Source organism: Trachemys scripta, chromosome 14 (assembly GCF_013100865.1).
Source record: "Trachemys scripta elegans isolate TJP31775 chromosome 14, CAS_Tse_1.0, whole genome shotgun sequence".
NCBI lineage: Eukaryota > Metazoa > Chordata > Testudines > Emydidae > Trachemys > Trachemys scripta.
Genome location: NC_048311.1, coordinates 19,821,130 through 19,838,903, shown reverse-complemented (window position 1 = coordinate 19,838,903; position 17,774 = coordinate 19,821,130). Strand labels below are relative to the sequence as shown.

At 48.2% G+C, this 17,774-nt stretch overlaps 1 protein-coding gene across 3 annotated transcripts in view; it reads right to left on the bottom strand.

Moving 5' to 3' along the window:
• Positions 1–14,924, bottom strand: part of UNC13D (unc-13 homolog D) — a 49,159-nt gene extending 34,235 nt beyond the window's left edge. Inside the window, exons 1-3 of one of the 3 annotated variants that reach the window (XM_034789585.1) lie at positions 14,796–14,924; positions 11,098–11,243; positions 10,820–10,884 (exon numbers count right to left, since the gene is read on the bottom strand). Coding sequence is in view for 1 of the 3 variants with exons in the window: in XM_034789584.1 (XP_034645475.1) it covers positions 4,996–5,052 (57 nt within the window). In the remaining 2 variants the exon portion in view is untranslated. Of the gene's footprint in view, positions 1–4,995; positions 5,140–10,819; positions 10,885–11,097; positions 11,303–14,795 lie in introns of those variants that run through there. The other 2 variants (XM_034789586.1, XM_034789584.1) reach the window with 2 other exon arrangements.
• Positions 14,925–17,774: the final 2,850 nt, after the last annotated feature.

Below are 17,774 nucleotides of genomic sequence, written 5' to 3'. Positions count from 1 at the left end.
GGTCATTTGGTATGACCAATCCTATGTGCCTAGGGAGTGCAGCACATTCTTCACTCAGGTCCTGGGTTCAGTACAGTTAAAAGCGAGGCCTTTACGGAAGCACCAGATGCTTCTCTAAGGAGATCTGGGATCTCCTGGTACTTTTGAATGTTTCACATTCTAGTCTGGTGGTGCTACTGTGGACACAGAAATCCATTCTAAACAGGTGGCTGTTCAACACTGGGAAGAAAAAAATCCCCCATCAGGAGGAAGAGACAATTTCTTCCAATTCAATTATCCAGGCCAGTAAGGCAGCCGATCAAAAGTGGCAGCAGAGCCCTTTGCTACAGACAGTTCCTTAGAATCCAGCATTCATGACGCCAGGAGCAAGAGTGCAGGCTTGGAGCAAACACATCTCGACTCAGTTCAGGAGTTACTGGTGAGGGACAGATACATTCAAAAGAATAGGAGAGATGCTAGTGTGGCGTTTGAGCTATGTGGTATATGAGTATCTTGTTCTATTCATTATGAAGGTCAGTAGTATGCATGATTGATTCAAAAAAGAACTAGATACGTTCATGGAGGATAGGTCCATTAATGGTGATGAGCGAGGAGGGGCAGGGATGGTGTCCCTAGCCTCTGTTTGCCAGAAGCTGAGAGTGGACGATGGCATGGATCACTTGACGATTACCTGTTCTGTTCATTCCCTCTGGGGCACCTGGCATTGGCCACTGTCAGAAGACAGGATACTGGGCTAGATGGACCTTTGGTCTGACCCAGTATGGCCCTTCTTATGCTCTTATGATGAAAGAAAGGACAGATGAGATTCTCGGTATAAAGGTTTGGGGAATTCCAGGGATTATGGCGCAAGGTGACTAGAGGCTTCTTTATGAATAAATGGCTAAGATTTGTAGAAAGGAGCCACTAACCCCCACACTTTCTCTGTACAGCTTGTTTTCCTAGAAACACCATGATGTTTGCATTTTATTGTCATGTCACACAGTCAGTGTGATTTCCCTTTGAGACAGTGTTGTTTTGGGTTTATAAAGTTACTGATGGGGGAGGGATAGCTCAGTGGTTTAAGCATTGGCCTACTAAACCCAGAGTTGTGAGTTCAATCCTTAAGTGGGCCACTTAGGGGTCTGGGGCAAAATCAGTACTTGGTCCTGCTAGTGAAGGCAGGGGGCTGGACTTGATGACCTTTCAAGGTCCCTTCCAGTTCTAGGAGATAGGCTATCTCCATTTAAAAAAAAAAATTAACACAGAAAAGCCAAGAGGACATATAAATCCTAACTGTGTTTTCCAGGAAGGAAATACTGTCCAGACAGCATCATTATGTTGCTCCTTGTTGATATATGAGTGCCTCCTCTTAATGGAGAAGGGGTAATAATAGTATCTGATCGTCTGAAGGTTACACATTTGACCTTTGCTATGAACAACAACAAAATGTTTGATCTCTAGTATCAAGCGTTGTTTACTTTATAATACGTGGGTCATGATAACATGGTGGATCCTATATTGCAGCGGGGTGAATTTTTGAAAACTTGCTTAACTTTGTGCATTACGTAAAAAGCAACTCAATCAAAACCAAAAATGAGACATGCTTCTGGATCTACAACACCCAAGCATGGCGCACGTTTGGAGCCGATCCAAGTGGGCCATCGATCTGGTCCTTTTTTGTTTAATGGGTGGGACCAGCACTTCTGATCCCAACAACCCCCAAACTTTGGGGAAGTTGAGCTCCCAGCTTTGCGGCTCAAGCTCATCTCTAAACAAAATGGGACCTTTCCAGCCAATGTCCTTTCCTCTGCCAAAGCCAAAGATACCAGCAAGTCCTCACAAGCACCAAGTTATTTCTCTTCAAAGACTTCTCTGCCTGGTAGTAGGGGTAGTGCAGGGATTCTCAACCTTTTTCTTTCTGAGGCCCGCACAACAGGCTATAAAAACTCCACAGCCCACCTGTGCCACAATAGCTGGTTTTCTGCATATAAAAGCCAGAGGCAGCGTTAGGGGGTATCAAGCAGGGCAATTGCCTCGGGCCCCAGGGCCCCACGTGAAGCTACATAGCGTAGGCTTCAGCCCTGGGTGGCGGGGTCAGGGCCCTGGGATTCAGCCCCATGTAGTGGGGCTTTGGCTTTCTACCCTGGTCCCCAGCGAGTCTAATGCTGGCCCTGCTTGGTGGCCCCCCTGAAACCTGCTTGCTACCCTCTAGGGGGCCCCAGACCCCTGGTTGAGAACCACTGGGCTAGTGCACACCCAGTTAACTCAGAAGGTGAGTGGGCCTTTATTTCACAGATATTCACTCACTCAACCACAGCCCGAGAACTGAGCAACACATTCCTAGCACGTAGCATCGCCTGACGAGTGGTGATTTCACCACCACAAACTGGGTGATTAGGTTATGTTTTAACTGGACATGGTATGGTTTAAATTCTCATGTGACCTGTAGCATTAGTCTCGCAGCAGCATAATGACTAGGCACAAGAAATCAAGCGTGGGACAGTTAAAGGACAGTGTGAAAAAGCGTTATCACAGCGCCTTGCAAGAGATCAGTTTCAAATTTTCCTTAGGCCGCAAGTGAAATGAGTGGTCCTTTTAGCTCAGGGCTCAGCACACACATACGCGCATCACAAAACCACCATTCAGTTTCACCAAAGGCAGCCCCCACAGCGCAGGAAAGGTCCAAGAGCGAAGTACCAAGTGATGGTAAACATGCAGAGGCAGACGAGGGCTCAGTAGCACTGGAATGGCAGAGGTGTAATAGCTGCATTACTTACAGGATCTGTGTGGTAAAAAAAAAAAAAAAAAAAAAAAAGAGATGGAAACAAATTTTTTAATACAAAAATTAGGGCCAAAGTAATCCCAGAGGTATTTGACTGAAGTCAGTAGTTACACCCAGGATGAATTTGATCCTTAAAACTATAGGGGGGAGGGAAAGCCATTTCTACCCCCGTTCTTCCAGTCTGCTAGGTTATCCCTCGCAAATCGCTGGAGACAGCTGGAAGCTGTATTTCACTCTTCGGTTCCTGAATAGCTCTGCTTGCAACGATCCTCTCTAAAAGCAGCACATTCCAGCTTCTGCAGCCTCCCGGTCCTTGGAGCACCTCCAGTCTTGGAAACACTGCATTTATATTGTCCCCTACCCCCTGCTTGAAACAGAGTATTGTCCTTCCCCCGGAAGCAGAGTGTAATGACCTTTCTCCCGGAAGCTGTTTCTGTGGATCAAAAGCCTCCCAGCCCTCCAACCACCCTTCGGACTGAGCCATAGGTGCAGCACTGTTTCAAGCACACGTGGAAAGGCCTTTGTTCCTCCTCAATACAATCCCTTATCTGCTGGACCCCAGTTCCACTTCTTCCCCAGTCGTAGGCTGCAGCGGGACTGTAAGAGGGGAGGGTAGAAGCTGCTTTTGGCTCGCTCTCTCTCTCGACACTTTCGTGGCCCCCCATATAGAAACAACCGTCTCTTTCTTTCTTGCCAGTGTAACCCACACACCTCCTGGGTGTGGTGTTCTGTCCCATCTAGTGGCACCAAGACCACTAAGAGAGATCAAATGAGTCTGTTCTACAGCCTTAGCTAACTGCCAGTTGGCTTTTAACTCATGCAGTAGAGGTTCATGCTTTAAGTTGCAGAGGCCCCGGTTTGATCCCGCCTGCCGATGACTAGGGTCTGTCAGCGTTGCCAGCCGCTTATAGGAGAAATAGCTTGATTAATTTGATAGGGTGTTTTTGTTCTGGGGTTGGTTGGTTTTTTGTTCTTTTGCTCATGTGTGTGTGCACGGAGATTATTATGGAAAAGCTAAGCTGAAGAACCAGAGTTTGCAGTTAGTGCAGAACGTCCTGAGGCCTGTGGTCAGTCTTGCCTTGAGTGGGAGGAGTTTCACAGTTTAGGTCCAGGTCTTGTGAAAGTCTCCTGCACTCCTGAGGCTCTCTTGTTAGTGGACAGTTTCATTGGTCAGGCAGAACATACCTGATGTGGAAAATCAGACTTGCAGAGGGAGAGACGACCTGCCAGATAGCTATGGCCAATCCCATGGAGGGCTTTGATTATTAGGACAGATTAGCTTGGGGAGCCAGTGCAGCTAGCGCCAAGATGTGGTCCCAGGAACCTTTACGACGAAGCACATAGGCTGCTGTGTTTTGTACTAGTGGGAGATTTTTCCAGAGCACGTGGCTTTGAGCTGCAGTAATCAAGCCTGCCTAGGATCAGCTGTTGTACAGTCTTTGGGCTTGTTGCAGATGGAAGTAGTATTTTTAGCTGCTAGTGCTACTTAGGAATACAGTAGCAGTGAGGCGCCCAAAAGGACCCTAAGACTGTGGATCAACAATCCCAGGGCAGATGCCCTCAGCTGTGGAGGAGGATATTCAGAGTATGTCCTTCTTCACTGGTAGAATTGCAACGGTGGAACATCTCTGGCAAAGAAGCATAGTGCCGATGCCCTAGTCCCTGCCTGCATCAATCTCTGACTGGGCACTTTTGCCCTTGCTACTCAATAACCATGACTACAATGAGGTTTCTCTTCTTAATCTCCCACCATTATCGCTCCAGTGGTGCTTGGCACAGTGGCAGTGCTAATGTAGACCAGCCAGCAGTGTTTTTACCACCAGGTAATCTAGACCTGCTTGAAGTCTACACTGGAGTGCCCGATTGCCAGAATTGATGGAGGAGCAACAGTGCTACAGCAGTGGTGAAGGATTGAGAGCGTTTAGTGTAGACACAGATAATATAGGGCCAAGCACCTTCTCCAAGGTGTTGAGAACTCTCATCTCCTTCTAGGTTGGAGACTTTATCCCTCAATTTTGGACCTCAGGGGAACCTCAGGACTTAGTAGCCCCTGGCTCTCCTCCTAGTCCCTCCGTGTGCCAACAATTAAACCCCAGAAGAAGCTCTGTGCAGCAACGTCTCAAGCTCTGAGCGAAGTAGGAGCAAGGGGAAGTGAGAACACCAGGCATGAAATCAGAGACGCATAGCATGCAATGTAAACACCTGTTTAAAATGAGAGTAAAGAGACCACATACGTCACTGCTGTCCTCCCCAGGGCCGTCCCCCGCTGGCATCTCGCTGACGGACTCCATGCTGGGGTGGATCAGAGCAAGTCTGTGCTGGATGCAGGAGGCCAAGCCCCAGAGAACACAGCTACAGCCCTGCTTATTTAGGCTTGAACAGCCCTCCTCACCAGCATCACCTCCTCCGCCCCTCCCCTTGTTCATATGCTCAGAGGAAACCACACTCTTTATCTCACCCTGACCATTTTAACAGCAACCGGAAATGCACAGGGGCCTCGTTCAATAGATCTTGAGCTATACTTTCTCCCCTGCTTGTGGACTCCATCGGGGGTCTAGCATTGGGGAGGGACTGAGGCTGCGTTCCTCTGATCCCCGGCTGGATCCTCAGTTTCTTTCACATTATTAGCTATTGAGGGTTGTAAGAGAACGTGGCACTTTACAGACACCCAAGGAGGCATCTTACAGTTCAACTCAGACCCAGGCAATGCAACTGAAACAAGAAAGGCTCTGAAGCAGAGCTGTCAGGGATAAGATGGACCAGGGAAGGCTTTGCAAAAGGAGTGGGAACCCAAGGGGGCGATTGTTAATGGGTGGGAAGTAAAACACTGTTTCAGGTGTGGGGGCTGAATGAGAAGGGAACAGCAGGGAGAGAGGGCAAAGCACAGGGCCTGTGACGGGGAACTGAATGGAACATGTGTGAAGATGCAGGCAGAGTCGGAGCCACGCACAGTGTCGAAGGCGAGGATGTGGTGTTGAGGTCCTGGTCCAGGGTGTGAAGCCAGCTGTGGGGCTTTAGAGGGTGGAGTTCACTGTACATCTAAACGCAGCACAGGAGAGAATCATCCAGACTCCATTCCCGTGAGTTTGTCAATAGCAGAAGCTGTCTTCAAACCAAAGGCCACTGCATCAGAGGGGGTGGGGAATAAGAAATGTGGCTCGGGTGCAGGTGATCGTGTTTGATTGAGGTCAAGCTGGGCCTACTCCAGACTCTGCAGCTCAGCTCTGTACTTAGGCCACTGGAAAGAGCTAATCCAGTTAATCATCCCACTGTATTACTGGAATGGAAAGGGAATTATTCTCCCTAATGCTGGAAAGGGACACGCTGAGATGTCTGTTCTCCAGCGGGGGTTTCTGACCGGGTGGAGCAGATTTCAGAGAAGCAACTCCTCTCTAGTTACGGGAAGCAGAGTTACAAGTTTTGTTTTACCGGCACTCTTCCCTCTCACAAACAGTTTATCTGATTGCAAATTACTAGACAGATGAGTTAACAGCAGCAACGGCCATCCCCTTCAAGAGATGCCTATCGCAAGGGTGGGCAAACTTTTTGGCCTGAGGGCCACATCGGGGAATAAAATTGTATGGTGGGCCATGAATGCTCACAAAATTGGGGTTGGGGTGTAGGAGGGTGCTCTGGGCTGGGACTGAGGGGTTCAGAAGGGGATCAGGGCTGGGGCACGGGCAGGAGTGAAGGTTCTGGTTGGGGATGCAGGCTTTGGGGCGGGGCTGAGGTTTGGGGTGCAGGGTGCTCTGTGCTGGGATCGAGGGCATTGGGAGAGCAGGAGGGGGATCAGGGCTGGGGCAGGGGGTTGGGGTGTGGGGAGAGACTCAGGGGTGCAGGCTCCAAGCAGCGATTACCTCAAGCGGCTTCCGGAAGCAGTGGCATGTTCCTGCTCCTACGTGTGGAACGGCCCCTGATCCTTGGAGCGGGGCCATGACACGGCTTCCGGGAGCCACGTGGTGTGGCCCCCGACCTGGCGCCCCAGTGGGAGCTCGCGGGCCAGCTTAAAACGGCTTGCAGGCGGGATCCAGCCCGTGGGCCGTAGTTTGCCCACCCCTGGCCTATCGAAAGGATCTGAATTCCTGTTCACTTGATGTGTGAGAGGGAAGGATGGGAACCCAGAGAACCCCACAATCAGAAAGAAAAGCAGCCTAGGAAATCTCAAAGGAAAGAGACAAGATGCTCTGGCTACTATATATTTAATGTATGTGTGGTGTGTACACAGATAAGGATGGGCTTGGTCTTACATTTAAATAGTGTCTTTTAGCCAGGAGCACGTCACACGTTCACTGCCCATAAGCGTAATAAGCACTATCTTGTCTGACATTCCAGGGACCTTCCAAGCTAAAAGTATGAGTTGCTACAGCTTGAGCTAAAGAGGACAGGCTCCATAGCTGGGGGTGTCGCAGACTCATATCTGCTGCAGAACGGGCACAGAGTGGTGTCCACACAGCACTGGCGGTACCAGCTGTTGGCAGCACACAGGACGAGGGCTTTGACTCTGTTCTGCTGAAGCTGTGTAATCTACAGTGATTTCTCCCCCATGGGGACAGGAAGCCACAAATGTTGCAGCTGCACCGGTTCAGCTGGTCCTGCTAACTCCATCCCATAATGCAGTGGCTGGTTATGAGAGCATGTTCTATGCAGCAATGATGTGCACTATGGGCTAGGACTTTAGAAGTCCCAGAAAGCACTGGTAGGAGTGCTGTGCCTGGACGATGTCCAAAACACTTATACAAGGGCAAGTGAGACTACTAGCCATTTATCCCACTGATGTCCTTGCAACCATTTCCTAGCTTAGTGTAGGCACCTTCTGAGTTGCGACCACTTCTGGGGTGAAACTCAGCATCTGTTTAACAGTATCCAACAAACCATTAAACAGCTGGGTTTGGGTGAGACAGGGATTTTCTTTCCAGCTGAAAATGCAGGGGGGAAGCTGAAGTAGGCAGAGATAAAATTGGCCAGGATGTGTTAACAGCCCTCACTCTTGTGAAAAATGCTATGAGATCCCCTAAAGATCCAGACAGCCAGACACTAGTTTTACATCTCATCCCCTCTGCCCACCGCCACTGACATACAATTGGGCCAGGACCTTCTGCCCAGTGGCAGAATAAGCACACTCTCTCTCCAGTGACCTTCCAAGTGGAGGTTAATGCTAGTCCATTGATCAGATGGTGGAGACGCAACTGGTGTGGGAGGGCTGAGTTCTTTCCTTACCCTTTAAAAGCTGCTCATAACCATTCAATGACACTGCAAACCTCCCTCACGGTTTCACAAGGGCTCCCAATAGCATCTGCTTTCACTCCCAGCTCTGGAGAGCCAAACCTTTTTAGCTAGAGACAAGTGGTTTTCATTTGCAAGGGCCAGCAATGAACCCCAAGGGCACAGTGCCTGGCAAAGAGCGTATACGCTTCCTCACAGCACAGGAGAGAAACCCCTTCCTCCCCTTCCTACTGCAGCACGGACCAGTCCATCTCAGTCTGCGTCGCCCACAGGTCTCAGTCCTTGTTTCCTATTCAGGGCTGCACAGGGGATCATTCCAATTAGAGTTTCAGTTGGGTGCACAGGTTGCAACAGCCTGGGAGGAACTGTGGTGAGGAAACCCTTCTTTTGTAACCCTCCCCTCTTGCTACTATCCCAGACGTCCAGGGAGGAGATGCCTTAGCAGCGCTGTTTCCTCTCACGTTCATTACACTGCTCAGCTTTAGGGGCCACCTCTCTCCCTCTCCACTGTCACACTGACTGATCCGTTGATCCCCTATTACAGATCACGCTCTCTTAGGTGGCCAACTGGAGCCTGAGACTGTGGGTACGCTATGGATTTCTGCTGGAACAGCGAGGGCAGTCCCTGATGGACATAGCTGTCCCAGCAAAAACCCCGAGTGTAGACCCGTTATAAGCTGTGCTTTTACGGGTATAGCTTGTTTTGCTCGTGGAGGTGGTTTTGCTCAACTGGAGCAAAGCAATATAGCTGGAGCCACACTAGAAACACTTTGTAGGTATAGTCTATTGGTATTCTTACACCAGTAACACTTCGAGCGTAGACACCGCCCGAGTCTGCCAGCCTTCAGGAGTTTCAGCCAAGTATTTGCTTCATGTTGGGCTTAGATGATGGAGGGTGTCTCCCTCCCGATCTCCCGTATGCTGGACTGGAATGATTGGTCAGACAGCTTTATTATTCCCTACTAGGGTGACCAGACAGCAAGTGTGAAAAATCGGGACAAAGGGTGGGGGGTAATAGGAGCCTATATAAGAAAAAGACCCCAAAATCGGGACATCTGGTCACCCTACTCCCTACATAGGCAGAATCTATTGGTGTTTTGCTTTGCGGCATCTGCAAGATGCCCAGAAGCCAGTGCACCATAATTGAATAATGAAGAAATATAGAGGCAAAATGATTTTGGAAACTGTTTTCATCTTTGCTTTTAGGTGCCGTGTGATAGGCAATAAAGCTTGTGACTGCAAAAGCAAGATCTGATGTAGCACAGCTCACAGGAGGTGCAAGAAGCTGTGGCATAAAACACAGACACCCATTCTCTCTCCATGAGCGGACAGCACCTTTCACTGGGTTCTTGCAGATGTTAAGTAACAAAACTCACAGAAATCTCTTATCCCTGCATGGGCAGAGAGGATGACTTAAGAATTTAGTTAGCCCTTGTATCAGCTTCACCTTCCTTTGGAAGGCTCAAGAAATACAATCCATCACAATCGGTTTGAAAAGAAACACACAATGAAATAGACATTCTTCAGTCACAGGCCAGCCACAATGCTGTGGTTTTATCATTTAAAAAGACTCCTAAATTAGAAACATGGAAAGCAGCAGTTTAAATATGCGAGGGCCAGTTTTTTTTAAACTCGAAAAGTTTGAGCACAAGAGCCTGGTTTTGCAGTGCTCTTCGGAAACATGGCTGGGGCGGGGGACACAAGTACTTTAAATAAAAAATTTGACCTACTTTAAAATTATGATCACAGTGGCCAATGCCCTCTAAACAGACCGGCACCTTACAGCTGACCCTGCTCAGGGTTGCAAGGGAAGGTGCACGAACCCTAGTGTGTATGCATGGAAGGGGCGAGGTCCTTGCTGGCCCTGAACTTAGGGATCAGTTGAATCCCGGGTATGTGATCTCTCCATCCAGCCCGGGGTTCATTCAGGCAACCTTTGCCATTGCATCTGGGCTCCTCCCAAAAGTAAGAGCGTGACAATGATATCAGACACCATTATGATAAAATATCTGATTTTACTGTATTTCTACCCGGAGATTGCACTGGTTACACACACACACACACACACACACACACACACACACACACACACTAATTGTCCTTCCCCCACTCCCAAAATCCAGTACCATGAATTTCACATGAACTTTCTGGGGCAGTGATTTTTGAATATGGATCTTCTGCTAGGGAAGATAAACCCTCCAGCACGTTCACAGGTACCTTGATCTCTGCCCTTCCTGATTCCTACCATGGATTTATGAGCATCTTGATATTGTGCATCTCAGCTACCCTATTCAATTCCTCTGAACAATTTCCACCACCAAAGCTCAGGTACCTAGTCAGACCCATGCAAACCACTCAAGAAAACCCAGGTCAAGAGACTGGTAGAGCACCCCAAAGAGAATGGCAATGGAATGATCTGCTATAATATACTGGCCAAGATTTTCCAGAGTAAGTATGAGTATACCTTCAAGGGCCTGTTTTGCAAAGACACCATCAGCACTTTCTGAAAATTAGACCCCCCCCCTTCCAGGCATCTACAACTGGGATCCCAAAGTCACTTTTAAAATCTGGGCCACTTGGGTGTGCTCCAAACTAGAGTATGTTGCACCAAATAGTGGAATCCTCTGAAAGAGCGTTTTAAAGCGGCATTGAATATATCCAAGGTAAATGAGATGCCATAGTTAAGTGATCTGGAAATATTCATTGCTATGGGAGTCTTCAGAGAAAAGCGAACAGATCAACAAAAGTCACTTTAAAAGGGATTTCCTCCTTTAAAAAGAACCCAGTGCTAAAAGCAATTCTCAGTAAATGTAAGTAACCCGCCTGTCTTCCTACCTCTTGGCTTGGTTATCCAGCCGGCGGGCCCACAGCCTTTCCTCACTCTTATCTTGATCACTGGGCTGGAAATACACAAAAAGTTGAAAAAATGATTTCAACATGAGTCCCACTCACTTCTCCTTTTAACACCCAGGGGGCTGCTAGGGAGGAGGCTGGGTCGAATGACTATGCAAAACTCTGCCCTGCCTGTTACTGTTTGACAAGTCATAAAGAAAAACCCAAGAAGGCTACAGCATAAAAACGGAAAGAAATTTCATCATGCAATCATAACATACCCTTCTCCTCCTCTTCAGATTCTCTGAGCTAATGCTGCTCTCCTTGGGCTCGAAGTCCCAGTCGTCGCATCACCTGACGAAGCCTCCCAGCATCAGTCTCTCCAGGAGTGTATGTTCAGTGCATTCTGTTGGCTGCCACTCCTTGCCTTGAATAGGATGCAAATCAAATTCCTTTCTCTTCCACAACGCACCCCCTCTCTGTGCTGCACTCTGTTAGCTACACACACAGTCAAGAGGAGTAGGAGGACAAAGATTATTGGTATCCTGCCTAGAAATATGAGAAAGCCTTCCATCCTGAGGGGTCCCCAAACTGCTTCAACTACAGCACTACAGAAAAGCAGCCACCTCTGGGCTGGATGACAAGAAACAGCAAGTGCACAGTATGGTTGCCCCACAGTTAGGGAATTTTGGACACCAGGGCAAAACACTTACTCTTACAAGAAGTGCCGGGGACTTTTAATGCCAATGCAGGGCAGACAGGAGCTTTGTTTCTCTCATCCTGAGGATACACTACCACGCATTTTCACATATACAGGGAACCACAGTGCAGGGTGCATAGTTTTTACATTAAATGCTCTCAATCAAAAGACAACATGCGATCATGTCTCCTCCGAGCCACAGAGATGCTGGGTTCCTGAAGATATGGGGATGGTTTTTAGTGAACAAATTGTGTAACTAACAAGTTTCTCTCTTGGCCTTTTCCAATAATATTAATTTGGTTGTGCCATTTATGCTACCATAGAGCAGCTGCACATGGGCACCTGGTATCGCACTGGATACGGACCCACTCCATAACCTCTGTACCAGGGCCGATTCCAAGACCAGCTCAGAAATTCTTAGAGGTTATCACAATAACCGTTTTGGCATGGCACAACATGCCAGGGAATTACCTGGTAGGTCAGGACAGGACGTTCCACCACTAAGTGTCCTCAGGACTGTGGGTTCCAGGGGCAAGGAAGGGGTAAAACCCTTCCACGCTGATCATTATCCCAGCATTCCTCTGGAGAGCAGGGGGGCGGGGGAGGGAGGTTTGAGACAAGCCCAACACAGCCATGATTAAAGAATTAATGGAGACCCCAGTGGCTTCAGACTCAGACCTTGGCTGATTTTTCCTTCCTCCTGCTAAATTCTCCAGTTACTGCCCTGGATAATTTAGCCATGCTTCTTTTTAATTAGATTTAACGAGCTTTCAGTGGCCTCTGGCTTATGGAGGACATTGTCCAATTTTTTAAAAAATTGATATTTTATTTGTTCAAAAAGAACAGAAGTACTTGTGGCACCTTAGAGTAACAAATTTATTAGAGCATAAGCTTTCGTGGACTACAGCCCACTTCTTCGGATGCATATTTGTTCAGTTTGCAATTCTCCTCAGAAGCTTAAAATAACATTTTCTCGCTACTAATTTAATCTTTCATACATGTGGCAATATTACTTTTTTCCCTCCCTGATCATTTCCCATTAAGATGAATTCAACCTCAGTCTCCTTTGGTTATTCACTTCCATATATTTGCAGTAGCAGCATCCATAATAGCACAACTCAGGGAAACAGTCATTGTTTCACTGCTTTTGGAGAGGCAGGAAAGGAGGCTTCAGAGTTCATTGGCCATTCCCTCACCAATTTCACACCGTTCTAGAGCCTTTAGACGCTAACACACATCAGCGTCTCCTTGAGACCAAGTCAGATGCTTCTGAGAAAGGCAATGTCAAGTGGTTTGAACTCACAACTGGGATCCAGACTCAGCATGTTGCCTGGGCAACCAGATATTTTATGTATTAATTTACCCAACATGCCTACTATATGTGCCCAAGGACCATACATGAGATTATTGACCAGCTTCAATATTGAGAGACTCCCACCCACAAACTAAATACTCACCCCACAATCATCTCTTCCCCACACAGGTGAGAGCCTGAGAAAAGAAACGGGCCCTGAAGAGCAGCAGACTAGGGCCAGTGGAGGAAACACATTTCAGAGCCGAGAGCCCCGTACTGAGACCTTACGGGTGGGCGCTGTGGGCGACCACCCAGGGTGATGTGGTCAAGAGGCGAGGAGCAGGGCAGGCCTGGGGTGCAAAGCCATGGAAGGGAGCTCAGGTCAATGCGGGAGGGGGAGAGGCAGTGGGACCGGGGGCAATGGGTGGAAAGCCCAGGGAGGCAGCAGATGCTAGGAGAGATGGAGGGGTGGCCAGGGCACCATTTCCCCTAAGGCCGGCCCTGTCAGCAGTCCCTGGATATAAGGATCAAGACACAGAGGGTACGTCTACGCTGCAATAAAACACCCATGGCTGGCTCGGGTCAGATAAGTTGGGCTTGCGTGGCTTGGGCTGTGGGGTTATAAAATTGCAGTGCAGACACCTAGACTCAGGCTGTCTAGGGGTCCCACAGTCCAGGCTCCCGCCTGAGCCCAGACATCTACACTGCCATTTTTAGCTCCGCAGCCCATGAGCCCGACTCAGCTGACTCAGGCTCTGAGACTTGGTGCCCCAGTTTTTTAATCGCAGTGTAGACATACCCTCAGCCAGCCAGCACCCAGGCCCTACAGGGCTAACTGCACTGACCTACAGCAGAGAGTTGAAAGTTACCTTTGAACGGCGTAAAGGGAAGTTTTAGAAAGGTGGGGTTTTCCATACCAGATCATAGCCAGGAAAGGGCCAATACCTGTTGCTCCAGAGTAGCAATTCCTGCTGCGGCTTCAGTGAAAGCATCCTATTGCACAAGTGGCCAATTTCTCAATGCTGCCCATGGAGATGGGGGTGGGTAGGGTGGAGTTCCTTCCTGACCCCCCCTCCCCCAATGATCGGTTACACCCTAAAGCATGAGATTTGATCACCCCATTGGCTGGCATAAATGTACATTATTGCTCATACAATTATCCAGCCCTTTTCCACATCCACCTATTATCAGCAGCAGCAGAAGTATTTAACCATATGACCTGCCACAGCAGCAAACAGATAGCATCAGAGCAAGCGGGACTCTAATACCAACTCGGAGTTTAATCCCATGATCAGCCCAATGTAACATGACGGATTCACTCTAGTGAATGAAGCTGTGAGCATTGCCCAGCATGACAGCAACAGGAGTGTTATTTGCTCCCCCTCCAGGCCGTTCATGGGTCTATATGCTCCACTATTTGCACCCCCCAACTTTAAAGGATATAATATAATCACATACAATGTTCTATATGCTGACACAATTTTTTGCCCCTGGACTGCAAGCAGGATGACAATTCACAAAGCCCCCGCCCCAAGGTTTCACATCCCCTTTTTTCCAAGCTCGTGTGCATCTAGCCATTTCAAACCCACCCCCAGCATATCAGCCTCCTTCCACAGATTCAATCCAAGCCTGGGAACTAGCCCTCAGTCGCAGTCAATTTTAACAAACACACGGACGCCCGCCCATTGTCTCAATCCCACACAGGTATGTGCATGACACAAACCTTTTTCCAGCTGCTCTCTCTCAGGAAACTCAAACACGCAGCCAAACCAACCAAACCCATTTACCTGAGGGGATCAGGAGAGATTCACTCACAGGGACACACCCTGCAATGCCTGCCACTTAAATATTTCAGGCTGAACTTTGCCCCTTGCTGTCCCCATTTGCATTTGCTATGATAGCCTGCTTCCCAGGCTGTGACTGCCTATAGGTCAGACCACCTCGATCACCAGAGATATAATCAATTGCTTTTTTCCATTACTTACTGATTATAGGAAGGCAGGCAGCCACCCTGCAGGCACTGGAAGGAAAACTACATGCAGGATATGAATGGGGTAGCTGGCTAGCCAGGCTTGTTCCACTGCAATCGCAGAGACAGAGTTACATGACTCAGCTGCTCCGGCTGGAAGTAAATTAATGCAAAACACAGATTTTATTACTAGGAGTTCTGCTCAGTAGGATAACAACAGTGCATTTGTTATGATCTCAGCAGGACTACGCGCATGCTGGGACTGGTCTGCCTTGCTTCCAGTGTTCTGCTTTCCGAACAAAAACAAATGCCAGCATTTCAAACTGAGGGCCTGAACCAACTCCTGCGGGCATCTGGCAGAGTTGGAATGGAGCCTAAAGTAAAAGCATCCGCACTTACCAGAACCATTCAAATAGCAAGTCAGAACAGAAGTTCAGCCAATTAGTTTCCCCATTCTCGATAACTGGAAGGTTCGTCTAGTCGGCTAACAAGTACTACAGGGATGGGCTCATTGGAGATACCACAGATTGGTTCCGATGTCCACAGAATTAGAACAAGAGCAACAGGCAAAACGCAGCAGCAGAGTTGTAGAAAGTGGTATATTTCAAAGGTGTTGGGAGAGAATTAATCAATAGTACCTGGAATTTTTGTAGTAGCAGTTTTCATCAGAGGATTTCAAAGCATTTTAGAAACATTCATTAAGCTTCACTGCACCCCAGTGAGGCAGGGAAAATATCCCCATATTAAAGATGGGGAAACGGAGGCAAGGAGATTAAGTGATTTACCCAATCTCAAATAGAGAATAAGCAATAGAGCCAGGTGAAGAACTCCAGGTCCTGTGCTCTAACCACTGATGCCTCTGTTATTGCTACCTTCCCATCAGCACTTACAGACTTCAGGATCTAATAAGCTCCTAAAATCTGTGGGGGGTTTTAAAAACCTTTTTATTGGTTCAGTAGGGACAAAAACACCACATAAAATAGAAGACTGTCCAAATGACACATTGCAATAGTATGATTTTAGGATCACATGATGTTGACTTAGCGCTGGTTTAGAACTAATTAAAGATCCAACATGCCGAAACTAGATCTGGAGATATTAATTTATGCCATTTCCTGCCCTCTGCTCCCACTTCCAAGCGGAGGCAGTGCGTCCATGCCACTTACCTCTGCATCAGGTTCTTAACAGTAAGACGTAACGTCTCCCTAGAGCTTTTTATCTGCAGATACCAAAGCACTTTCCAAAGGAAAGACCATTACCCTGACTTTCCAGATGGGGTAACTGAAACACAGAGATGAAGTGTCTCGCTCACGGTCATGCAACAGCTCAGTGGCAGAATCAGGAATAGAAAATCCAGGTCTCCTGACTCCCAGTTTAGAGATCTATCCATTAGGCCACACTGTCTCCTGCAGGCAGCTGAAGGTGTTCTTCTTGTGCCAAAATACTCAACATGGCTTCTCAGTAGCTCAAAAGGGTTTGTAGATTTGGTGGCCACTGGGGGGGGGGGGGGGGAAAGCGGGAGATTTATCAGTCTGTTGAGTTAGCAGCCATTTAAAGGAAAAGGTTCTGACTATCACTGGGTCTGTACAGTGTTCTCTATTTGTTCTACTCCTAGTGTGTAGAGACAAGGCTCCATTTCTATGTTGATTTCACTGCGGAACCTGATGGATTCTGATTAAATCTGACCCCAGTTAAACCCAGACAGCTCCATTGAATTGAATACCCTGGTCCAAGCCTGGATCATCTCACGGCTCATCTATTGCATCCTCTACATCTTGGGCCTTCCTCACACTTGCTTCACAGCTCCCCAATCTATCCAAAACTGCTGCAAAAATCTTCTCAGCTATGACTGTGAAGCACCCCGCTCCATAAATCCTTTCACCCACACCCTATTGCCCCCTCAATCAGATTCACAACTATGCCAGGGCACGGTGAGTGGGAAGCATACTTGTTCTCCAACCTATTGCAAGAGGAACTGCAATGAAAAGGGTTAGAGACTGCTGATTTAGCCAACCAATTTCAATTCTTCAGATGGAAAACATTTGTCTGGTCCCAACTCGCTCCGTCCCCCTGAAGCGTATCCAGTTGTTAGCAGACATGACTCTCTACCTGCTTATCTCAGAATCTCCACTGGACTGGACTTGGGAAGAGACACCTTCCCCGCTCAGTTTTCAGATGTGAGTGCCTTTAGTGAGCTACCAAAGAACCCAAGGGAAGACACTCACTTTCAGCACCAGATCCAGTTGTCAGCAGAGCCCCGTGTCCGTGTTTCTTCTCTGGGGCACATCCAGCAGAGGCAGGATTAATTGGGGCTGTGGAGTCACACAGTACATACCACAGCTGCAGGGAAAGGCCCAGGGGGAAGTAGCACAGGCAGCACTGTACCCAACCATAAATTCCCTGGGGTTTTCTGTGCTTGGGCAAAAGGAAATCACAGAAGGGCATAAAAACCAAGTGTAGGATCCCTGCAGTACAAAGCACTCTGCTAGAGCCATGGGAAGTGTTTTAAGGCATCTCCAAGGCTACACTCCGGGAAGCTAGCAGAAACTATTGCTGGCTTTGAAATTAGACTCCTAACAAATGTAATCCATAAAACAGGATTTACCAGGATCTTGCTGTGCTATAAGATTCCATTTCGTCTTGTCTCACACCCCTCCCCATCTTCATCTCATTAGGGAAAAACCCAGCAGCTAAGCAAGCCTCTGGTTCAAGTTACATACATAACATAGCCTGGCAGGTTGCCAGAGCTGAGTGTGCAGTAGCTAGAAACTTGGGGTTGGAAGATGGTCATGTCAGTGAGTGGGTGAATATCAGGTGGGTTAAAGTGGCTTGTTACAGCTCATGGAAGGAAGGAAGAGGAGTAGGGCTAAGGCTCCTGGTTTCCTGCTATGGACCAGACCCTGAATGCCCTCAACTCCCACTCACGTCAGTGGGAACTGGAGGTGTTCACCATCTCACAGCATTTGGCCCTAAGTGAGCACACTGGTTCTCCAAG